Genomic DNA, 26,265 nt, shown 5'->3' with positions numbered 1-26,265 from the left:
AGTCATACTAGATGGCTTAATCTTTACTACTTCTTCTGTCTCCCAATTCTGTTTACCATATTGGAGATTAAATCCCATATATTCAACTTTCGCTCCCTATAATTATACCTCCACATGTAAATGTCATGTTCTCTTGCTGGATCTCGACTAAGTTCTTCACCTTGCATGGCATCCAACCTCTACCACCTCTCAGTCGCATTATAGTGTCTACATGTATTATGCTAATGACCTCCAAGTGATGCTATCCCTCAACATTTTTTTTTTTTTGATGAATTAAGCTATTTCTCAACATCAGCAGTGAAAGACTGATTGGTTGTTGGAAGATACAGAGTGGGTCCATCTCCACATGCAACCTGAACTACCTTACAAGGCAAGCTCCCCAATTATTTGATTCTTTTGTACAAAATATTTGATTCTTTTCTTGTTCTTTATTCTTTTTGTCACTTCTGAGGGTTCATGATAGGAATATGGTGGTGGAAATGTTTTAGTAAAAAGACGGACTTTCACCCAAATCACATACATTGCATCAAATCATAAGCCCCATCATTATATGTAAGTTGAAATACCATTGTCGCATGAGACAACTTTTGGGCTGTTTATCTAAGCAGGGGATTGACTATGTTACCTTTCATCTCGTACATTGCATTTTTGTTCAAAATAAAATTTTGAATTACTTATCCTAGTCTCTTATCTTTTAACATGGGGTTTGTTCTTAGTTTTGGCACAGAGCACATTCAAATTGAATTATGGGTTCAACCCATTTTCTATATCTGTAGCAGAGCCCAAATTTTGGGAGAAGGTTTTGATGGTGATGATGATCTATTATTTTGATTTTCAAGAAGTTTTTGGATTGGTGATTTGGGTCTGTACGATCGCACGTAGAAAATGAGCAGGAAAATGGTTTTTACTGGAAAATGTGATTTTCATGTGTATGATTGCGTATTTTCTGTGTAAATCCATTTTCCCATCCAATGCAATTTTTTGCCCCATGAAAATGATTTCCAGCTCCTAATATTATTCTCTCGTGATTGCCCTCACCCCAAAACTAAAAAACAACACTCTTTTTGACATTTTCCTAGGTGTAATCAAATGGTGGAATTCATTTTCCTATGATCCATTTTGTGAGGAATTCATATTCCCTTGAAAATTAATAACCCTGAATGATGCAGACCTCCTTGTATCGTATTTCATTCTTTTTCTTTTTGTTTCCATGGAAGGTTTATTTCAAGGATGAAGCTATAATCAATTCTGAATTGAATTAATGTCGACTAAGGTCCGTCGTCAAGCTGCAAACACCTAGCAGCTTTAACTCAATTATAGTCCTTTGATAGTTAAGATGTTTTGGTGGTTCTCCTCCACCTCTTCATGTATGCCACGTGGGCTGTTCGTGAATGCTTGTTGTACTTCAACAGACTACATTATTAGGAAAAAAAATTGATCACAGAAATTCGGGATCCACCAATCACATGAATTGCATGTATTGAATGACATCCTTAATTTACAAAGCTACCCTTGTTGCTTATAAAACTACCCTTGCTATGCTTGATGTGGCATGCACTGAAGAGTCTGTGAGCAAAAAATCACTCGCATTATTGGACTGTTAAAAATGGATCCCAAAAGCAAGCAAACTATACCGCTGTTAGTCTGCTCAAACAAACCATTTCGATCAAGGGAACACGGGATGACTGGTCTTACTAGCTCAAACACCTTTGGAACCACGATTCCAAGGTGGTATAAGACTCATTCTGAAACAGATCATGTTATTTTTTGTATAATTCCAGTTTCTCTATTTAACTGCTGTTGTGATAGTTCTTTTTTCTAATATTGTTTGTAGAAATTTTTTTTCAAAAATAACAATTTCAAAGTTAAAATTTTTTTATTTTTTATTTTTGCAAAGAAAAATAATGGTATGACAATCATGGCTGCAATAAATTACCCTTCATCTACACTGAATGAGGAGAGCTTTTGACATATGTGTCATGATCAAGAGTAAGGAATCTCAATCTGACTGTAACATCTGAACATTTAAGACAAGGAACCAACTCAAATCATCATCGAGATTCATATGATTGGTACACGTAGTTCGTAAAAAGATGATCTAGTCTCAGATTTCCCAATTCCTGGGTCTGAAACTTATCTGATTTGGAGTCTCTCAACAAGAATCGAGCGACAACATCAGAAGCGTCACATTTTCAAGATATTGCGACTTTCAAGAAAGACATGATGCAACCAACACAACAACCAACCAATCGAGGAGCAAGATATATATGATTTGACCTGAACCTACTTCATTGTATTATTGAGAGGGGGACTTCTTCGACAAATTAAGGAAGAGGACTTATCGGTAAAAAATAGTAAATTGGCTTCTAAAGCAAAAGATTTTGAGCGATGTACCCCGTTAAAAACCATTGCAATCTTTTCTTTCTCTTATCTAATTGCAATTTATTGTATGCATATTCTTCGTTCCATTGTCGATTCGATTTGTTAAAATCAAGATCGCAAAGCTAATTCCAGGGAATTGATCGCTACGAAGATTTTTACCCCAATAATAACATTTAGAATATGTTTATAAGCATAAAAACTGTATTCAATGAATTTTTGGCCTTTCCCCGGTTAATATTTACATCAAAAGTTAGTCTTAATCGGTGAATTCCAATCGTTAGATTTAAACAATTTTATTGTAGATTTGAAATCTAATGTTTCTTACACATTAGCCTAGCACGAGTGTAGCATTTATGCATCTAAGAATGAAATATTCACCAACCACTACTGCAGTTGGTGATGATTAAGGAGTTTATTTTACTATGTATATAAAGAAATTCAGTTGTGGGATTCGTGATACCTTTGAGATGTTGAATTCAAGAATGTTTGAAAACTCATAATATTGAATTGTAGATATCTTAGTTGTTTTCATTATGCTCATGATTATTATGTTTATTAAGTTTAACTCAAAGAACAAAAAACACTATTTATGATTATTTTTTTGATTTATAGTGAAATTCAAGTCATGTAAGACATGAATCCTTAGCTCAATTTGTTGTGTACTGCACCACAACAATGAGATCAAGGACTTCCCTCCAAGTCCATGAAGATTATAACACATAAATGGAACTAATACAAAACTATCCATTATGAGTGTATGAGCCATTATAAACAAACACTGCTATAAGAAGATGGAAACCATAACAAGATCCCATGGAGAATATCTATTTAAGGTTATTTTACACAAGAACTTATAACAAGATCCCATGGAGAATATCTATTTAAGGTTATTTTACACAAGAACTTATACCAAGATCCCATGGAGAATATCTAATATGGATTTGAATGGTAGAAGCTGAAACTACAAACAAGATTATTGAGTTCCGAATCACTACGCATTCTATCTTACACTTTGAATAACATCTAACTTTCTTTAATTCAGTCCCATAATTTTGCACATCCTGTTAGTTCATCTATTCACTCAGCAAGACGATTGAAGGGGTTGACTCGCTTCATCTTGAGAATGAATAATCTTTTTATCAAAGGCAGGTGTAGAGAAATTGCCCATGAAGTAAATCATTGCAGCTATGTGCTTGCATACCAAATAAAAATATGCTTGATAATTGCAATCACCAATCTTGACATTGGACATAATGAAATTTCCCTGTGTTTTTCAATACTTCTTGAAGTGATCATCACTTTCTTTTTATTTTGATTTCATTTTTAACATTCAAATAGTGTGTAACAAATTTTAGTTAGACAAAATATGAAAGGAAGATGCCTATTTTCATGGAGAGAACAATGATGCACTGGGTTGAAGATGCAAGTGAATGGCTTTCTGCTGGACACAAACAGGCAAGATCACTCAAATTGTTGAAGAAAGTGAAATGGACCTTGAATTAATGGCCCAATTAAAATTTACTATTTTTTTTCTTAGAATTCCTGATTATGTTTCTTTCATATCCATTCAAAGTGTCATCAACGTTAAATCGCCATTGATACCCATCACCAAAAGTTTTTCTCTTCTTTATTTTACATGAAAGTGAATTACTATGGCACATTAGAAGCTTAAGTATAATCGAATCCTACAATTTCACTACATATAATATAATGGTTTTAGAAGATGTACATCAATTAATTAACTGGAGTCTAAACTGCAACTATTCAATTCCTCATTAGGCTTTCTTTTCCAACTTGAAAACCATGTTTCATTTGATGGAAGAAAATATCAAAATTCTAGTATTCAACTATTTACTAGTATTTCAAAACAAACTCAAGCTTCCACTTATTTTATTAGAGAGAGAGAGAGAGAGAGAGAGAGAGAGAGAGAGAGAGAGAGTAAAGCATGGCACCTCATTTGATGTGTCATTGGTATCCGAGATTATGACACTGATATTTCTAGATATGAAACCCAATATATATGTTGTTTCAGCACTGAAAGGGAATATATCTGTGAGTTTCAAGGAAGCAGACAATAGCTGTTTCAATCCTCTAACATAAGGCTGCACCAGAACTCCCTCCAACTCAGAGAATCAGAATCAATTGCTGTTTTTGGTAACTCTCTTTGGAGGCTGCTTTAACTCTTCATTCACCAATTGCTTATTACACGACAGTAATGAAGGAATCTCCATGTACTTGTTAGTAAATACATACCAACCCTTCTTTTTAGTTTTGAAAAAGAAACCCTAGAAGCTTGAATGAACAAACAAGATTACTCTCTTCTATGTATCTTTTTTTTTTTTTTTTGTCGATTACTATATATCAATTCTAAAGCTAAAAAATCAATATATATATATATATATATATATAAAAGAATTTATATATATCTAAAGCTAAAAATATGAAAAATTCAAGTAGTTAAATTCTATGTTTCCTCAAATTTGATGAATTGTAACTTACTATAAGAAAATTAAAGTCTTGGAATTGGATGAGAGCTTCTAACATTAATTTGAAATTTACAAGAAACGAAATGGTATGTTTATGTGATATGGATGCGTTGTGCAGCATGGGTTCTTGTTCTTCTCAAATTATAAATAAAAAACACTTACTACTTTAACCATTTCTTCTCCTTAGCTTTTGGAACATTCTCACAAGTTCAACAAGCCTTCAAGCACACACAAAAGAAAGTAACAAAATGATTCTACAACCATAATCATATAACACTACCCCAAAGACCCAAACCACAACATCAAACAACAACAACATTAACTAATAAAAGAAAACAAGAAATCAAGGAGAGAATGAGAGAGATTGAACAGATTTCTAAGGGAATGCACCATTGGTTGTTTGTAGATCTGACCATGAAGACGATGGATTCCAGTAATTTAATTCCCCTCCAGAAGTTGAAGCTGGTTCCGAGATAGATGGCATCAAAGTGAAACTGCTGGATACGGGTGGTGAATGATCATTGAAGTAATTTGCTGATGATCTAAGCCTTTGATATAGTTCCTGAATCCCTGTGTTTTGAACTTCACCCATTAACAAGTTTTGTTGAGGGTAGTGTTGGTCTTGGTGATGTTGATTGTTTCTCCAGAAAGCATTGGATGATAGGCCAATAGGAACCTGACCAAGAGGATCTAGGCTTAGGGTTCGTGCATTTAATGCACTTGTAGGTGCTGCTGACTCCAAGGTAACATGTGATCCAATCATGGCCCCTTGATCTTTAGTGGTCACAGAATAAGGGTTAGGGTTAAGGTTTTGTGTGGATCTATATAAGGCTAACAGTTGAGAATTCTGAGGGGAACCCCATAGAATTGGATTGGAAGGTGGTTCATGATCAAACCCACTTATCGATTTGACGATATCCGATGATGACGTTGTTTTTGCTTTTCCAGATGTCGATTTTCCAGCAGTTGTTGTCGATACAAAAATGCCTTTATTTTTCCGGCAACCACCTCCGATGGGAATGTTACGAAGTGCGCCGCCTTTAGTCCAGTATCGTCGGCAGGTCTTGCAGAAGTGGCGAGGCTGAGTGAGGTTGTAGTTGTTGTAGTAACAGAACTTAGTGTTGGAAGAATCACATCTTGGACACCTCAAATTTTCTGAAGATGATGTTGTAGTAGTATTAGTAGTAGTTGTTGTTGTGGTTGTTGGAGAAGGAGAAGGTGACCCTTCAAAAACTCCAGCATTAAAGGAGATATTCCCCTCACCACTTAGTACTCCTGCACCTCCTAACAGCTCTTGAATCATGTTTTCTTCTTTGTAAATCTTCAACAAAATAACCCCAACAAGAAAAGCAAAGATGGAGAGTCTTTTGAGTAGAGATAAAGGAAAAGGCAGAGAAAGTAGGTTTTGTTGTGTATATTATATGAGAGAGAGAGAGAGAGAGAGAGAGAGAGAGATGTGGAAACAGGACCGTCTTTGTGAGTTCAGTTGGATTGGTTTTGTTGGCTAGCTGTTTGTGAGTATTAACAGATTAGAATAGAGGTGGGGGAAGGTCTAATATACATGGAAGAAGAAACCACTTGTATGTTTCTCTCACATTATCTTTATTTCCCAATTTACCCTCGGATCATAGCTTTTATCTCTTATGAAAAATTAAATTTGATAAGACCACATTACTATCCTCATGATTAATTTCAAGAAGTGTTCAAATAAAAATATACATAATAAAAAAATGGATTAGTATTTCTTTCTTTTTGACACCTTAGAGTTTATTTCATTCTAAATGCCCAATAAATTGCATAAGTGATCATTTTCCATAAGGTATGATCCCTCGAATAGAATGTTGTAATGTGCCAGTTGTGAAATACATCCCCACTAGAACTAGGAAATGTCCAAAGTGAAATTATATTCAGGACAAAAAATGGCCACTAAAAGTTGTAGGCTATAAGACAATGAAGAAAAAGACTTTCATTTTGGGGTTGTTTTATTATTTATAGCAACTATCATTTTACGCAACGCACGTTATAATTACCTGTTTTATTATTTATAACTAGTGACCAGCATATGTGTTTGCACAACATTTACAAAAATTTACTATTCATATTAAAATTATTTTTATAATTAATTTAAGCAGTTTTAAAATTTAAGATAATCTAATTTTATAATATTTTTTTTGGAAACTAAGGTCCCAAGTCGGGCCTATTAGAGCATCCTACCAATCCTCAGGGCACATGTAGTCCCGCCCTCCACATGCATCGGGTAATTTCTAGGATAAATCTCAATGGTGGCTCCTAGGGATGATTCAAACTCAAGATCTCTGCTTCCTAAGGTGCGATCTTGGCCATCTTAATACTATGCTGGTGCATTTAATGTATGCAAAGGCACTTTTGTAATATATGGTTGGGATCCAGTGATCACAATCCAGTTGACAACCCTTTGTCTTACATGCTATTAAAGTTTTGGAATGAGGTGATTTTTTTGTGAAGATGATCTTTATGATGAGGAGATCATCCTCATAAAAATTCATTTCATTCTGAGATTTTTAACCCCATTAAAGCTGATTTAAACCTTTTGATAAAGTTAAAAGTTTTGGAATGGGCATGGAAATCATCCTCGTAAAAAATCAGTCAATTCCAAAACTTCTAACGTATAAGACAAAGGATTGTCACTATATCCCAACCATATATATAAAAGTCAAGAATACTGTCCCTCCTCTTGTTATAATAGTTAAGACAACTGTTGTTTTAATGATTTTTGGGCATTATTGTTTTTGAAAAACAATAGTTTTAATATCTTAACTACCACTATTATTCGAACAAAAAATTTAAAATGATTTCAATTCTATATATAAATTTTAATTTCAATTCCTATTTTTGAAAAACATTATTTTGACTGCTTTCTAACCTAAAACTATATGTCCCACCATTTTGTAACATTGTTATGAGATGGTAAGGCCTTACACCTGTTATAGTGAAGCTTATTAAATCTCACTTAAATATTAAGATTGGGTCTGTTTCGATCACCAGTGATAAAGCAGATGATCCTGACATTTAAACACTAAATATAATGATCAAGTTTTTTTTTTCTCACGATTAAGTATTCCTGAGGAATTTTACGTTGACGTACTATAGATCACAACCACTGGATTTTGTGGTTACATGGTTCGGGTCGTGTTTTTTTATATTAGTCATCCAATCCTTATCCATAAGAGAAATAGAAACATTTTTATAAATCATGGGATCCATTTGGCATATAGTAAAAGTCTTATGGGTACTTCTATAACTAGTTGGGTATTCTAAAATATTTTGCATTCTTCAAATGTAAGGATGTTGCATTGTATCTATGAAAAACTTCACTTAACACCTTAATAAGGAAAATTTTAGCCTCAAATGACATTTGACACCAAGGACTTTCCCAGTGCTAGCAAGTTCAGGTTTATTTTTAGACTTTACAAAAATATAAATTCGTGTACCTTCAAAGTCATTTTATGCCACTTTTCATCAAAATAAGGGATTCAATCTTCATCTTAGTTGAAAGTGATTAGAGATGAGAGTAAACTTATTATTAATTTATATATTTTTTGGGTCAATTGGATCTTTTTTGATCATATATTTATTCATGTTTAATCTTAGAACAGAAGAGCTCTCATGCATTCACTCAAGTGACGATTTTTCCTCTCATGTTGTGGAGTATATTCACATTATATCTAATATCAAATACCTTATTTCAAATACTCTTGTAATTCATAATGGATTGCAAATTTTGAACCCATCCCTACTTTGGGGGCTAACATGGAGGCCCTAAACCTTGTTTACTCGGGTAAACGAGGCTAACTTAGTGGACTAGCGACCCCTAGCCAAGATGAGAAGGTATTCCTAGGCATTCCCTAGAAAATAGAATTCCTCAAAAATCTACTGTGATTCCTAGGAAATCTGTGTTTTTTTCTAAATTCTACCAATGTTATAAGTATGTTTGAATCTCAGCAGTATGTTTGATGCTCTGCCTCAGACGTGGTTTCAAACTAGAAAAGTCCAATAAAATACAATTCCTTATTGGAAGTGGGGAGAGGGGAGAAGAGCTCATAGAAAGGGAAGTTTGCGTCGGCCCATGTGGACTACTGTCATCCCAAGGAAGACAGCATTGATGTTCTTAAGATCTGAGATGAATTTTGATGCTCATCCAACGGCCTAGACCATGGGTAGACCGTTTGTCAGGGGAGGACATTATTATTTTACTTTATAAATACAAGTAATCGAAGAAGTAAAATTATTTTTATGAGGGTTAGTGTTCCTTCTTGAAGATGCTTTTGTCGTTCAAAGATAATGATTACGAGCTCAAGGTGGGAGCTTATCACGTGGGGATACGTGTAAAGTTGATGTTCCAAGCTGAAGGCGACTGCCCGCGGAAGTTATGGCTCGAATTTAGTCTTACTAACACAAGCAAAGTTGATTACTTCTGCCACACATTGTGTTTTTGATGGGACCATTATCAAGATTGTTTTAAAGAAGTTTAGTAAATATGTATATTTAATCATAAAATAAATTAAAAATTAAGAAGTTTTATTAATGGAGCCATTATCAAGAGATTTTCTAATGAGAATTTTTTATATTTCACTAAATCTTCCCACCAAAATTTCCTCTCTCACACACATAGGGTCCACTTAACCTTTGTCATACATGCATGATTGTGATGTCAAATTGGTAGATAATCACATAAACCTGAAGCGACCTCAAGATTGTACCTTATATCTTACTTTACTAATGGGAAAGTGTGTAAGAATAGATATTTTTCATTGAGATAATAGTGGAAAACATATATATTTTCTAGACACTTCCACATCAGGAAAGTGAGATATGAGATACAATCTTCAGGTCATTCCCGCATGACTCTACAAGTAATGTAGTTAGAGTCACCACTCAATAGTAGTAGCGTAGAGAAGTTGCTGAAGCAAGGATGGATTAGCTAGTTGGTTCTAATAAAATCACTCAATTAATCATATAAAAGATTAATATCTTAATATGTCGAATAGAAATGGCTATAATAAAAATTGAATATTACAATGGATACCAAACTATTCCTTATCTTACAAATGTATATTATCTTGCCATTGTACAAAAAACACACGACCAATCTTTGACCTTCACACTTTCTTCAATTGAAGTGATTGGATTGATTTGATATTAAACATTTCTATGGAAACCATTTTTCTCCCCACCGGAGATGAAGATATGCATTCGTAGAGTTCGTAATCCTACCAACCTTACATTGAGCCCAATCTATGTCTCCTATAGAATCATCACGCATGACTACAGGTTTCGATCGATCTACACCGACAATGATAAGAAAAACACATGGCCCAACCTCTATTAAAATAGAATTCCCAGTTGAAAAGAGTCAACACAAATAACACGGTACAAACCGTGCTCCTTAGGAAGTACAATCATCATCCTAGTGTTAGAACGGATCTATAAACAAACTCAGTCAGAGCTAGACCTACAATATTCACAAATGGGCATTAACTTAGTGGTAGCTCGTGGTCTGGAATGCAACTCGGTCTAAGATCGACCATCAAAATAGGAAAAATAATTAAAAACGGTCTGAGCTCTCCCTTGTGACAAATCTAGGCATTTAATTTGATATCATAAAGTGTTTATTAGATTGAAGTAGACATGACATTCTCTGACTAACCTACTCCTAAATAGTGATATTTGACCAACTCATCATTTATTGTCCTAAGACACCACTAATCTAATTCAAGTATCAATATTAATGAGGCATGTGCACAATTCTCAAAGACAAAGTTAGCAATCTCCATCCAATTCAACCACCACTAACATTATGCTTGAACATATTGTGTGGTGATACTGCCCCTAGAATTCAAAGTCATCTCTCAAAGATTGAGAGGAGATTCAAAAATTGAAATCTCAAAGTCTCATACTTTTGAGTTTCCACAAACATCTTTATTTTAATTCCACTATACTGACTTGACCTTCGATGACTTGTTGGCAGAAACCACACCAAAATTCATGTTGTCAACCCCAATATTAGATAATAAAGCAAATATAATATTGGTGATACCTAGGAAAAAAATAATATAAAATTTCTTCAATAAAATAAGTTCCTATGATATATTACATAAGAAATCGTTCAAATATTTTTAATTCATATTTTAGAATGTAGAGCATATTAGAGTACTAAATATGAAGCATTATAATAAGGTGCATTATGATTACATTGAGACATGTTTTTCAAAGATTGAAATAACATTAACAATCATATTTAACCGTGTCATGAATATACTACTTCATGCCTAATACTCTATATTAGTAAGTCCAACAAAAATACCTTTATTTTATAAGAATCAAGATTGCAAAATTGACTGTTTTGTATAAGTGTTCAAGAAATTCTCTTTGGGAACTAGGTAAATTTGAAACATTTAATTTGGCTAGGTCTATTGAATTGGGTGATTATATTAAAACTTTTGAATATTTTGATCATATTATTAAATAGAAGCAATTGTAAAATATTTTTTCATTAACTAAATATAAGGACATTATCATCCAAAATAAATGTAACTTTCCATCAAATTTTTGGAGAAGTTGGAAGTCAAAAACATGTTTGAGCTGCTTCCAGTTCTTTCCTTTGTGGGAAACGATTTTTTATGGGTATGCATATTTCTAATGAATTCAGTAACTCGATGCTGGCGAGATTTGAACCCAAGTCTCTAGTAGCATCACCTAAAGACTTTACCAACTAAACTAGCTGGAACCAGCTAGGAAGTGATTTTATTGCAAGATAACAAATGGTAATTTCTATCAAAAAGCACTCTTGCTGGTCAAAAGGGCAGAGAATGACCCCCACACACCCTCCCAAGTGTTATCTTTAATATTTGAGTAGGGCTAGTTTGACAAAGATATCATGCTAGAAAACCTTATTAAGGTGTGGGGTATTGATTATAACTTATTTTCCTTCCAAGTGGTAAGTCAAGAAACCTCAATCAAGCTAGATTCTTTATAATTATTTGGTCTCTCCCATTTTCTATTTCTTAATCCACTTCATTAGCTTTCATGATTTAACTCTTTAAAACAAAAATTCATTGATTCTTCCAATTGGAACAACAAATAACCATATTTTGTTTGATCGTAAATATTATTAGTAGGGGTAGGAGAAAGTAGAAAAACTGGTTTTAAGGCTTTATAGCTAAATGACTCCAAGATAAACACCCACCTTCGGGTACTATCACGATAGGATCAAACGACCCTGAGATCTTCTTCCAACTAAGAATCAATCATTGAGTTAGAATTGATTCGAGATCTTGACATAAAAACGATGGAAGGATGAGTTTTCCCAAAAAAAAATATGAATTCATGTGAATTGTAAGGAAAAAATCTTCAGTTGGAACATGCTTGAATATTAAGATAGAATCCTAACATCTTTTTTTATGCGTGACAAGCATAAATAATTATCAGTACGCGAAATTTCAATGCAACATTTTCAAAATATCGACAACTAGTATAATCATATCAATACGTTTTATAATCAGAAACCTTAAGACTCTAAATAAATAATCAATGTACATGTGGAGGATTTCTTGGGCCTTTCACTCCTCGAGATGTGTATGATCCTTAATTTGGCTTGTCGATTGGTTATCCTCCAACTCTACACCCTAGGCTTTTGATCCTACGTCCTTTCTCCTTAATTGTTGCTAACATTGTTGGTCTCTTATTCTTGAAAGATTGAAGGAAGAATGATGGAGGGCCCAATGTGATGTCTACTAAAGGTCATCTGAATATTAAATCAAAAAATAGAAATGAAATAGGAAACAGCGACGGTGATGAGTAAAAATAAAGAAGATGATGAATAGTATGTTGCAGAGCGAATTCCAGACTTTTTATTTGTCGAATGAATTTTTTGTTCCCCCCTTTTCTCACTTTGAGTAAGGGTTTTATAGCTTCGAGTCTAAGACAAATGTCACCACATGGTTTGTTCAAGTATATTGTCAAATAGGCTATGAGTTAGCTATAGTAGCTGACTATGTCCTTGGGTCTCGTACCTATACTTCATTAATGTTGGCACTCGAATTTAATTCAAAAGATCTCAACGCATTAATTGTTAAGTTGATTTGATTTTACTATTTGGGGGTTGGTGAGTTAAAATACGTTGCTCTATTTTGATAAGTACGTATGGATATTGCACAAAATACAAGGATTTGACACATGATTAGGTTTTAACTAGTATAAGGTTTGTGTCTTACTTACTTGAACTAAACGTGTTCTTGTCTCAGAATGTTCTTTCTCATTTGTCAGAACTTATCGAACATCAAGGCATATCTTACTACTCTGACCTGAATAATTTTATTTCTCGATTAACTATGTAATTTTTTTAATGATGTCCAATGTTAAGGTCAGATCTGTGAGGATATGGAGGACTTGTGTCCTTATCTCAAACATTACAGAAATGAGCTCCACAGTATACATAATTGACACTAATTCAAAATGAAACTATGCCAAAATCTTTTACAATTTAATCAACGAAGTGTAATTGCATATGCCCACTCAACATCCATCAAAAAGTAAAGAGTTTGATCAAAATTTGTACCCATACGTTATTATTCTTAAAAGAATAATAGGTCCATAAAGGTAGGTTTTTATTTTCATCTAGGTTAATTAATTAAAAAGTTGTGACGTGGCATTTGAGGATGTTTGTATCAAACCTTTAATAAAGAAGCCTGAATTAAAGTTCGAAAGCTACATGAGTTGTTGTAATCAGTTCGCAGTCTATCTTACACCAAGTTACAAAGTTTTAGAGAAAACGAAATGTGAAGACTAAAGGCAAGTGCAGAAGATGACACGAGAAAAATCATGTTTGTTCAAACAAAAAAAAAAAAAGAGAATAAAGCTTCCTCTTCACCAACGCTTCTTTTTTCCCAGAATACTGCAGCAAGTCGTCCTTTGCTTCAGACACTGATGGTTCTCTCTATTCACGACACGTAAATCTCGGAGCAATTTCCAATGGTTTGGATCTAAGGACGATGGTCTTCACCATTATATTTTTTTTTGGTTCTTCATGTACTCCTCCCTCTACGTACCTGACCGCGCGTGCCGTCCGGAATGCGAGATGCAGTTTAGAATTATTGAGACCGACACGAGATGGTCCATCACAAATATTGGCCGGGCAGCGTGCGGGCAGCGGAAAACGACCCAAGAGAAAGAGTTCTGCTGCCCATACCTGTGTCTGCCTTATGACCGGGCAGAATGGGCAGATAAACGAGACGCCGTTAAAGAAGGTGCAGGGTAGTCCCTCGAAGCCCGGGCTACTCCCTCTCTGCTGTCAGTAGCTGTCAGACACTTTTCTTTTTCTACACCAATTGTTTCTCTCCGATTCAAATTTCTCTAATAAAATTATTTTAATATTAGACCTTAAAAAAAGGGTTTATTAGTAAGACCTCTCTGTACCTCTTGAGATACGTCCCGAAAGCTATGAGATTAACACGTTTCCTTTATGTAACGGCTTGGCTGGAGCTTATACTTAAAAGCTTAGGCTTCCAATATCTATCTAGATTGAAGTCTGCTTAGGCTACAACACTATCTAAGTTTTTTATTATTATTTAATCTTGATTGACGTTAGAAATTCGCAAAGATAATTATAGTAATCTATTTTTCAAACAAAAGTAATTGAATCATGATTAGTTGGTCATAAAGTAAAGAGGAAGAAGATTCTCAAATAAACATGGTCAATTACCTCGAAATAATTGAACAGTACAAGGTTCAAACTTCCCATTTTCTCATTCGTGTAAAGAAGTTGTTGGCTTTTTAAATCCATGAGATACTCCAAAAGGATATTTTAAAAAAATCGTATCCCTTACATCCATATCTTCTTCTTTCTTTTCCTTTTTTTTAGCGGCAAAGGCTTAAGTTTTTCTGTAAAATCAAGTTTTTACATTTATAAGTTGATTCCATTCGAAAATTCATTTAAGGAACTAAATCCCCTATGTTCAATGGGCAATTATGTTTCATGACTATTTTATTAATGATTTAATGATCTCACCATTTTTAAGTAGTTTACATGATCGCTCTAGAACTGTTGTCTTTGGGAAGACAAGATTAGGACCTTTGACTCTAAAAGAATTCTAAACAAAATCTAAGTATTTGCAAGTGTCAACTAGCTTAGTTGATAAAGTCTTTGGATGATGATATTAGAGACCTTGTTTCAAATCCCACCAGCATCAGGTTACTAAACTCATTAGAAACATGTTTAATTATCAATTTAAAAAAAAAACAACCTTCTACCACTTCAGGATATCATAAATTGTCCTTTAATCGTAGTCTTAGACATGACTTAATATGTATACAAGGGCCATTATATTAATTAGTATACACATCCAGCATGTAATTCATGATTCGACATAAGACTCATGCATGGGATCAAAGATTTGTTGTTTTGAATTTTATGTGCTAAGCTAATGAACCAATGGTATGTCGTCACGTGTATTAAAAAACCAAGAGTGATTGGTTAGTGGAGAGAAAATTGTGGGACAAAATTTTTGAGTTGTTTAAGGCCCTGTTTGATAACATTATCAACTTTTACTGTAAAATTCTACAATTGAAAATAACTATAAAAAAAATTGAACCCTGAAAAACTTATTTAATAGGGTCATATAAAACTACTATGTTGTTTAGTAGAATTGGTAATTATTGTTTAATACAACTACTGGATCCTATTATGGCTAAAATGCCTTTAATGTTAATAATGTACCCAAATTACACCGAATTAAATATATAATTTTATATTAAAAATTTATAAAAATAATTAATAAAGAGAGTTGTTATTGCCACATCAACTTTTACTAATGCCAAACCAATTCCTATGTAAATCACCAAAAAATTGCACATGTTGGTGTGACATTAGTAAAAGTAGGTGCGGCAATGGTAACTTTCTTAATAAATAATATATATTTATTATTTTGATTCAAATATTATAAAATAATGAAAATAATAATGTTAATTTAGATAAATAGTGATCCATCGACCCAAATTGTTGAATAATCGAATTAAATAGTGATCTATCAACCCAAATCGTGAAGTACCAATCCAATCATGAGATAATCGACTCAATCATGATCAAACGACCCTAATCGGGAAAAACGAACCCAAATCCAAACCTAATTGTGACAGCAAACTCAGATCAAGGAACAATAGATGGTCGATTTGCGAAAATCGACATTAAACAATGGGTTTCTACATATTTTAGAAAAGAAAATGATTTTTAACTCACCTTAAGGTAGATCAAACTTCGGTTAAGGTATGACATCAATCAGAGCTCAAATGGCAACAAAAACAACAAACACACCAGTTGAAGTAATGCACAGGCGTGAATAGGGCGATAGAAATGAGTTTTGTATTCGTTATAGAGAAGGATAGAAGTCAAATCTCATTATTTTTCAAAGGGTATTTTCATCTTTTCACTTGTGCCGCTTTTACAGACTTTGCATTTCTCGCAAATGCAAAATTGGAAAGCATGTATTGATCGCTTCTTTAAATTACGTTAAAAACCCCAAAAATATAGAGCAATTGTTTTAACCAAGTACGTTTGCGGTTTTAAATTGCGTTTTATAGATGCAAACGATCAAAAGTCCAATTATGAAACGTTATTAAACACCCCCTAAGTATTTGGATTTTAACTTTTTTTTTCAATACACGTGGTGGTATACCATAGGTTCATTCGCTTAGCACATAAAATTCGAAGAGTCCAGATTGTGTGCACCCAAGGTAGAGGAATGAAACCCTTCTCCCACACTTCAATATATGCCACAATCTTAGAAATTAAAGTTTAAAATATCTCATTTTCATAATTTCATTGGATTGTGCTTACATGGCATGAAGGCAAGGGAAGGGAACGAGGGTTGAAATAGTGCCACGTCAAGATGGCATGAAAATCTAACCATTTGAATTTCAGAATAGAGAGGCCGTCCAATTTAAATGTGGGATCCTGCATGGATGTTATTTCTCCACATTTCACGTGTACCGTACTATTTCACCTTTCCTCCTAAGTTTCAAGGGATATAGGGCTTCAAATAATTAATAACGAAATAGTTTATCAAGATAGGGAAATCCAATGGAGGTTCTCCTGCTAAAAGATTCTCCCTACATGGCTACTATGGATCATGTCTCCCAGTTCCAGCCACACTTGACATGTGGAAGGATGCCTATTGGTCGAGTGTGCAATTATGAATATGGCATAGAGAATGTCTCACTGACATATTATGGACCCCATGCCCGAGATATATATCATCCAGTTCCTATGACTAATACTAGATTTGGGGTCAGCTTTGATGTCCATTTTAACAATAATTTAATATTTTTTTAGGTGTTTATTTAAGATGTTGGCTCAGTTTTAAGGTGAAGAGTCCAATTCTAGATATCTATCTACAAAGAGGATCGGATTCACATTTCACGAAGACGATAGGTGTAAAAAAAATGTAATATAATCTCGTAAATCGATAATGCTAATCTTAATTATATGAAAAAGAACAAGCTTTTAAAATGAAACCCCGTTTAATTAAATGTGATTATATGGTGCTTCGTGATAATGATTAAAAAAAAGCATGAAATCCAACTGTTAAAATATTAAATTTAACTGTTAGAATAAAACATGGATACTGAGATATGTCCCATAATCCTAAGATAGATCATGACTGTTAGATTTTGTATTTTTTTTTATGAATTATTTTCAGCAGATTTGCTAGAAAACTATGGATTAGACTAACTAATTGTAATAATAGAAAAATAGGGGTTAATGAAAAGTGGTTAAACAAGTTTAGCAATGGACCCGTTAAAATTATGACATTTTGTAATTTTCTGCCCATCTATTTCATTAGGGGCACAAATGTTTGGCTATTTGTTAAAAAAAATAGGTTGTGACTCCATCGGAACCAATTTAAGATAAGAAAAGGGCATTTAATGAATGGAGAAAGCTAGGGGGGCAGAGCCAGTATTTTACCCATGTGGGAACAATGTAAGAGTAGAAAAAATTGTGTGGGCAAACTAAGAGTACAAATTTTTTTTGTGGAGATAATAGTGATAAATTTTTTTATCTGTCGTTGTTATTTGTCACAATAACTCATTAATAATTTTTAGTAGATTTGAAAATTCTTATGGAAGTAAATGCCCTCACTCTAAATTCGCCCACGGAAAAAGCACACTACCAATACCCATAGTGACAAAATCTGTGATTTTTTGAAAAAATCATTATTAAATCACTATTTTATGATTGTCAATTAATCACGTTTTGTTTTTTTTATAAATCATGAAGATTTTCGGTGAAAAAATAAATTTTTATTTGTCAAAAAATCACGATTTTTGAAAGAAAAAAAAATATTTTACTTTTATTTTTATCATTTTTAAGTATTATTTTATCATTTAATATCTGAAATACATATTTTTTAAATATATTTGAATACTTGAAAAAAAAAATTATTACTTAATTTATCCAATGTTTTCTCTTGCCAAATTCATCACGAATCCCAACTTTGTCATTATGCCTGGAACAGCTTAAGAGTGAAAGTTTAATTTCCACCACCCTTGAATATAACCATATATTTTTTCTAAAAGTTGCTTGAAAGTTTCCAATTTAGGTCAATCAGCATCCATGGACTACCCAAATATTTACCATTAACAACAAAACATTTTATCCCTAAATCTTTTTGAACTACTTTGAACTCTTGAGAAAAAAAATGTATAGATTTAAAAAAAAAAAAAATTCTTGAAAAGATATTTTACAGTAAGATTTCAGGTTAACATTTAAAAAGAGAAAACGCAATGAGTCTCCCAACAAAAAATTAAAAGGAATGGAGGAGACATCGGGTCCCTTGCCTAAAAAACAGTTGAAGTGTATTAATAAATGAATCGTGATAATCTGACTCCCCCACTTGGCATACTCAAAAGGATAATGCTGAAGTAACATTATGGAGGATATTTCTGATGTGGATGTATCATAATCATAGATGCTTTTCATCGAGATTTCAATCATATCTAGATGAAAAGCATCTATGATTATGACACACATCCATGTCAGAAATGTCCCTCAGAATGTTAATCCAACATGACTGTACTCAAAATACTCTCCCAACGTGGCATGTATTAGAATCATAGATTTTATGCCTTGGGATACCCAATTGCAGATCTCCATAAATCTGTGCAAGTTGTGTATCATGATGAAAGAAAATCTATGGTTCTGGCACATCTCACGTCACAAGATTATTTTGTGTATGCCACGTGTAGTGTGAGACTATCATTACTCTTAATAAATAGTTAAATACAATTCCACCCAACAAGAGTGCTTAAGACATGCATCATAAAATACCAACCGAACCATATAAAAGGTTTTGGCTTTATCAATCTCTATTTCCTCCTAATAAATTAATACTATGAAAATTGCCATGTGGCACGCTGTACGAGTCAAATAACATCAATATAATTCAGCATTTTTCACATGGGCCAGGCCCACGTGTCAAAAATACTGTTGTAAAAAGGAAACACTCAATTTAGGGCCCAACGAATGGCCCACGTGCCATTGTTTTGGCATGTTGAATCATTAATGGGAAGTAGTGAGTCAATTATCCATCCAACAAACCTAAGTGGTCGTGGTTGGCTACATTCCAAAGAATAATATTTGGAACCCACCAATGTGATTGAGGGGAAATGATAAGATAACAGGAGCACAAGTGAAACTCGTCCTACCTAACCTTCCTTAAAATACAAATAGAGACACGATCCCCCGCTCTTATCCCAACATTAGGTGTCTACGGGACACATTTTTGTTGGAATTCAAACACATCAGGCTGCCTGCACTGCTTAGTTAAAAGCCTTAGGTGTTTCAAACTCCAACAAAAATATGCCATGTAGAAACCTTACCTTTACTATTGGAACGGGACACCGTATTGGATGCTGAGTCTTAATTATGGTGTACATCAGAGAAGTCTAGAGCCTTTGTAACCATCCATCGTTACAAAGAAAACACATATAATAAAGCCTTATATTGAAGTTTTAGAAATGAAAAATCCCTTGATAAATATTCTCAAAGGAATATTTTAGTTTTTATTTTTTCTAAATTTTTTGTATAGAACTCAACTGTCTTGGCTCTAGGCCAATGTTTTAAAACTTGAAAATACATCCATTGAGTGGATTAAAGATTCATTTGGAGCGTTTATGATAATTTTCTATGGGAGAAATATTATAATTTTTTTTTAAACTTTTGACCATAAAGAAATTAGTGTGGTTATGTAACTTTTCTCTAATTTTGACATGTAAATTCATTTAGTGTGATTGATTTTTCTATCTTATTCAAATTAATTTCGCATACCAAAATTAAAGGTTGAAGCTTTTCTAATAAAAATTATAGTTGTAAATAGTGTTAATCAAATGAGTTTTGTTGTGACTCATCTAGTTCTACAGTGAGATCTTCCAATCGTTAATATATGTATTTAAGAAAGAAACGAACAAATCGTGAGAGTGAAGTCACATCAAATCGTTGTGGGTCCCAAATTGTCTGATGTGGGCCTGATCATATAGCCCTTGATTGTTGCGAGACAAAGTTAATAATGTTTAGGGTTGGGTATAAAGGTATCCCACACGAGTGATTAAATTGCTTTTATCCGAACGTTGATTTGAAGTGGGCATTTGTCGTATTATGTTTTCTCAGAGTCCACTAGATGTCGATGATTACGTAAGATGCCGAGATGGAGATGTGAGTGTATTAATGGTTATGATGTCTTTTTCTTTCTTAAAAAATCAAGATGCCACCCTGGCATTATGATGTTAAGTGGTGCACACACATTATCACCAACCAACAAAATGTAGGATAAGATTTAGTGCAAAAAAACAGGTACAGATATTTTACAAAAGGTGCCAATCCCCGAAAAATATTTTGCTCACAAATATCAAAATCCGGATCCACCAACCACATGAGTCTGTGTGTATTGGATGCATCTCTAATTTGTGTGTATTGGATGCATCTCTAATTTACAAAATTACCCCGCGTTAGGTTTGAGGGTATGCGCGCTAGAGCGTCTGTGAACACTGATGAGAAATTCGGTGTCACTCGCCAATCGCCAGCAATTGGACAGAGACGACCCCATTTTAAATAGTGTCCCATTAATCCTAAAGAATAGGAATGGTGTCAATGTGGTAAGTTTTGGTTGGTGTTTATAACGGGCGCTTAAACAAGCTATGCATGCAGCCCTATCGGTTTTAGAATCAATCAAAATGTGTCATGTACACACCCATATGTTGCTTAGGAATGGGATACCATTGTGGACCGTAACATGTAGCGAAGAAGCTTGATAGATAAGATAGTCCTGACTGATACACCTGTAATGCGAGATGGGGACACATGAATTCTGCTATTCTCCAAAGAAGTTAAAAGATTAGTAACCTCTGAAAACACTTATTAGACACAAACAGATTTCACTCTCATTGTAAAAGAAGAATGCAGGCTGATACCAACTTGACCACCCAAAAGGGCATCTTCAACAATCAAGTAATACAATTTATGTGTTATGGTGACCTAAGTTGAAACAGGCCAAGCTATAGAGGCAAGACAAACACCAAATAAAGGAGTTAGCACTTGGCACATTTATGACAAAAACAAACCCCTTTTTTTCAATCTTTACCGTAGAATCAGTACACTTAATGAAATAAATACACTATAGGAGCCTGTCCTGAAAATACGACATGTGAAATAATGCCAAAGAAAATACTAGAGAGGACCAGACATAGCTCGACACAAAAAGCGAAAGTAGACTTTATAATACAGGACACCATAAAAAAGAGGTTTCTACTTCAGGAAATCACAGGCATCTATATATATATATATATATATATATTGAAGTAAATGGTTTTATTAATTAAAAGGGGAGGGGATTTTGCAGATCAGCCAACCTCGAACAAGAATAACCCGTATAACCAGCTCTGAGACACACATTTATAATCTGCGTGGAACATATGAACCAAGAATTTACTTTAAAATTAGGGATTTTAGTTGAAAAAATCTCTTCTCCACCACCCCTCTCAGCTAAGATTCCTAACACAAGTGGTGAGTGAAAAGCCCTTTGGAATGAGTATCCTTTCCAGCCCAGCAAACAGCGGCTGAAAAGCCATATTGTGCTAAGTAGCAAACTCTCCAATCTTGATGGAACTACACCATAAAGGAGTAGGCTGAAAAACCTACACCAATAACAAAGACAAGATTCTCTCTAAGTGGGTCCCAATCAAAAAACAAATTTGATTATCCAATCCAGTCCATGGATTAAAGTGTTAGGGGATGGATTCAGGGTTTTCCACCCTATGGTGCAGGTTGACAATGGCTTCAGAACCAGCGCATTTTCTGATCTGTATAAAGGCCATCAAGAAGATATTGAGATAAGTTAGTAAGCTTTCTTTATATACTCGATATGAGCTTAAACAAGAACCTACAAAATTCTAGAAGTCCCATACATCCATTGATCCCTCGGACAATATGGATAATGCTTCTTTTTAATTAATCCATTGCTTGACAACAACAAAAAAAAGATAAAGATATCAAGATGATGAGTAATGCTTCAGTCAGGGTCACAACCCCATGTGGATACAAGTTAAGGTTAGTCTAGTACTCTGTATTTATGATTCTACCCTCTATCACCTGCATTGTTAGCATGATTAATGTGCTTTGTATGAGATCTTAGGTGAGAGATTTTCATAAACCAACAATAAGAGATACGAAGCGATCAAAATAACTTTCAACTCATATAAAACACCACTAAATTCAAAATTTGCTCCTAAACACATGGTAAATCAGTTAAATACATTTATGAGTAATCTCCTAGGAGATAGTTTCTACTTTCTACCTCTAACAAGAAAGCAACTCACCATGTATTGCTATTTTTTTTTATCCCCATCTCTAACTCCTTACATGGTGAGAGACAAATATCAACACCTACCCAAGCCTCTTCAATGGAAACATTATGGCTGCTTCTGCTCAGACTGAGTATCATCTATTGATATCGCCTGCAAGGTTGTTTTTGTTGCCTCTTGGGGCCTTCTATACCACAAAAAAGCAAACAACAGAGTCCCCAATAGTCCACCATTTGCAAAGTGTGGAATAATTACGCGCCCCCAATATGGGTAATATGGGCCCGGCAATTTGAGCAATGTGAAGAAAATCGCAATGGCAATCAGATGCCAGGGGCACTCTGCATCCTGATAATTAAACAATGCATGAAAATTTATTATGAATTACAAAATGAAGCAAAAAATATACACACAAAATCTAGAATATATGAGGTAGTAAATTGCTAGAACAATCCATAGATAGCATATAAAGTATGATAAATGAACCTTCAGACGAGGCGATAGTTCTAGGGCTGTGTCCCTTAAAACCCCAGCAATTGCAATCCCGGCAAGTAGGGGGAAAGGTATGAGAACCATTTTCCTTTCATGGGCACAGTAAGACATCTCACTAAGTGATGAAACTACCAGTAACGGTACAGACAAGTATTTGACAACCGCACAAACAAGATCGACAATGAGCTGAATGAAGTTTTCCGCTGCTTCGACCCAAGGGAAAGTCTTGACAGGCTGAGGGAAACTTTCCCAAACTTTTTGAAGTTCACCCATTGCATGGTCTAAATTTAGTCTCCTGGAGCCATCAGATTGTCCTCCAGTCATGTTCATCGCGAATGAGACAATCGAACTAGTATTCTGAAATGGACGCAACCCTTGTGGTCTACAATTTAAAATGAGGTAGTTTGTCCCGGGACACGGCCTATGACCCTGTTAGATAACAAACAGAAAAGAGAAGTACATGAATTAAGAAGATGGCATGGAAAAGCAGGTTAAAAAATTTCAGAGACGACCAATACATAGTTTCCAAGCATCATCAGTGTTAAATGATACCAAGATGATAAAAGGATAATACATCATTCCTAAGCCAATACAAAGGGTATCCTGAGTCTGCATAATGCATGTCTCTTCCTTCAACCTGAGTCCTATTGCTCACAATTTGCAAATGTTCTCAATGAAAATCTAAGCTGAGCAGTGAATATTTCAACCATGCCATGTAAGAGACATACCAGGGTTGGGTCATCTTAGTCAACCTCTGAGCCTAAGAGTCCAAGAATAAAACTTACATGATATTGAAAAGAGAACAGAAATTTCTACGATGAGAACCTCTCATAACAATTGTAGAGGAATAAAATCATCTTCCATCTGGACCGTTCATTGGCACCATTAACATGTATCCCAAGGCAAACATGTGGCATTGTTTGAAGATGACTCTAGCTTATTAGGGAAGAATCTCAATTTAAGAGGATTCTTCCCCTTTTATGTAATTATTAATTTGGATAAGGGTAATAGGCTCAATTGTAATTTAATTGGGATTAGGATTCTTTTAGGGTTTTTCTATTTAAAGGCCTTGAGGCCCTTGTAAAAAGGGAAGGAGGAAGGGGGGAGACCGTGGTGAGGAGGTTGTGTAAAAAACTCAGATTTATATTGAAACGGCTCACCGAGCCTGTGGACATAGGCACGTTTGCCGAACCATGTAAAAAACCTTTGTGTTGTTTATTTTCCTATGCTTGTTATATTATTTTGTGGATTTAATGATGGAATCGTGATCGAGATCAATTTATCACAAAATCAACCTCTACAACATGTTAATTTTACCAAAATTTCAGGACAGATTGATGCCAGATAGAGAAATGAAATTCCAATACTTAATAATTGAAAAATAAAAAACACATACAAATTCAAAAAAAAAAAATTGTCACGAAAACAACAAAGGGAGAACAGTAATCAAAGTTATCACTTCCAATTGAAACAACCCACCCATTAATCCAATAAGCGAAGGAAAATGGATAAATATTTTTGGGATTCACAATAATTAGATAAGAAGGGTCAAAGGAGATGCAGATATATGAAAAACTTCGATTCCATAATCCATATTTTCTATATTTGAACTCTCATGTGTCCTAATTGTATTAAGGTAATAAGAAATACCTTCTTCTCATGGTATATGGAAAATTGTCTTTATCGATGGAAATAAAAGGAATAATTAAAACAGATGGAACTCAGGGTATCAATTAAGAAAATTATCATTGTTGAGGGAACAAGAACCTCAATCAACCAATTTTAGATGAACCTATTTCTACAGTTGAACAATTAATATAAGAATCTCTATGGAATAAACAAAAACCTGATGCCATTAACCAGTTCTAGACCTCATCAAATCTATAACCAAATAAATGGAATTTAAAAGAATTGCAATCCACTGAACGAAAACCTCCTTTCCTTTCAAGCCCACCACATATGAATTAAAAAACCCAATAAACAGGAAAAAGAACTCCTCAATTCCACCAAGAAAAATAAAAATATCAAAAATCTAAACGAAAAAACATTCAAATACAAACCCACTTTTGAGGAACCCAAATTATATTATAACAGAGGAGAAACACAGAAACAGGAGAAAAAAACGGGGCTTGCCTTGAATCTGTGCAGGAAAGGAGGAGTTGTTCTTAGAGCCATTTCAGAAGTAAGACCTTGGAGATGAGTGGAAGCCGTGGATATGAAACTTCTGCTTAAATTCTAGTCTTTTTGAATGACTATAGAGAGATTCAATTGGGAACGTAAATCAAGCTTGAGAGAAAATAATTCGATGGGGAGAGACTGAGCAAACCAGCAGGGTTTAAGAGATGAGGTCTGAAGATGAGGCAGTATTCCCTACTCCGCCGAAGTAGGGAAAATTCTTGTATACAGCTCTTTGGGTCCCCACGTCATCAGATACAGCTGGGTCTATCATAATAGGGGTCCATTTGCAAATGAATGTTCTGCATGAATACATCTCCACAACAATACAGAAGAAACCCTCTAACCAATTATTATGTTAAATAAATAAAGGAAAAAGATCTCAACCCTCCATCATGTAATATCCTTGTTAGTGGTACGCTTACGCTTTGTTTGGATTGAGTGAAATGAAGAGAAAATAAATGAAAAGAAAGAAATCCAATTTCTTTCCATATCGGTTGGTTCAATAATAGAAAATCTTAAGTTTGGAGAGAAAAAAATGATAAGGGTCGTAATTTTAACACTCCTTTTAGTCTTGAGCATTACTTTTCTCTCCAATTTAGAAGAGAAAAAACTGATCCGTTTCTATCTCCATTACTTTTCGTAAGAGCAACTCCAACACACCCAAACTTTGCATCCTCTCCCAATTGCCATATTTTAGAGTATGAACCCATGAAGCACACCAATGCACTCTGGATCTGACTTTTTTACCTTGAATTTTTTTGAAAAGTGACATTTTAAGTAGGCAAAAGAAGAGAGTGAGACTCTCTCTCTCTCTCTCTCTCTCTCTCCCCCTTTGGGCAATAAA

At 34.3% G+C, this 26,265-nt stretch overlaps 2 protein-coding genes across 2 annotated transcripts; both read right to left on the bottom strand.

Moving 5' to 3' along the window:
- Positions 1-5,009: 5,009 nt before the first annotated feature.
- LOC147409061 (uncharacterized) lies at positions 5,010-6,408 on the bottom strand. Its single transcript, XM_086425067.1, has one exon. It carries the CDS (start codon positions 6,169-6,171, stop codon positions 5,245-5,247), a length of 927 nt encoding a protein of 308 aa, XP_086281193.1. The 5' UTR covers positions 6,172-6,408; the 3' UTR covers positions 5,010-5,244.
- A 16,209-nt stretch (positions 6,409-22,617) lies between these two features.
- EMB1273 (embryo defective 1273) lies at positions 22,618-25,762 on the bottom strand. The gene is made up of 3 exons (XM_086425038.1): positions 25,377-25,762; positions 23,238-23,672; positions 22,618-23,099 (listed from the first exon to the last, which is right to left on the bottom strand). Exons 1-3 carry the CDS (start codon positions 25,416-25,418, stop codon positions 22,863-22,865), a joined length of 714 nt encoding a protein of 237 aa, XP_086281164.1. The 5' UTR covers positions 25,419-25,762; the 3' UTR covers positions 22,618-22,862.
- Between the last annotated feature and the right edge of the window lie 503 nt (positions 25,763-26,265).

The sequence above is a fragment of the Akebia trifoliata genome, chromosome 2, assembly GCF_017979445.1.
Source record: "Akebia trifoliata isolate Shusen 1 chromosome 2, ASM1797944v1, whole genome shotgun sequence".
NCBI classification, from domain to species: domain Eukaryota; kingdom Viridiplantae; phylum Streptophyta; class Magnoliopsida; order Ranunculales; family Lardizabalaceae; genus Akebia; species Akebia trifoliata.
Note: the sequence above shows the minus strand (reverse complement) of the source record. Positions and strands in the feature narration are given on the sequence as shown.

Excerpts from the sequence above, each read along its gene's own strand:
- EMB1273 (XM_086425038.1), bottom strand. The coding sequence starts at position 25,418 with ATGGCTCTAAGAACAACTCCTCCTTTCCTGCACAGATTCAAG. Across the intron at positions 23,673-25,376 it reads CTTTCCTGCACAGATTCAAG|GGTCATAGGCCGTGTCCCGG; the intron begins GCAAGCCCCGTT and ends GTTATCTAACAG. Across the intron at positions 23,100-23,237 it reads AACTATCGCCTCGTCTGAAG|GATGCAGAGTGCCCCTGGCA; the intron begins GTTCATTTATCA and ends TTTAATTATCAG.
- LOC147409061 (XM_086425067.1), bottom strand. The coding sequence starts at position 6,171 with ATGATTCAAGAGCTGTTAGGAGGTGCAGGAGTACTAAGTGGTGAGGGG.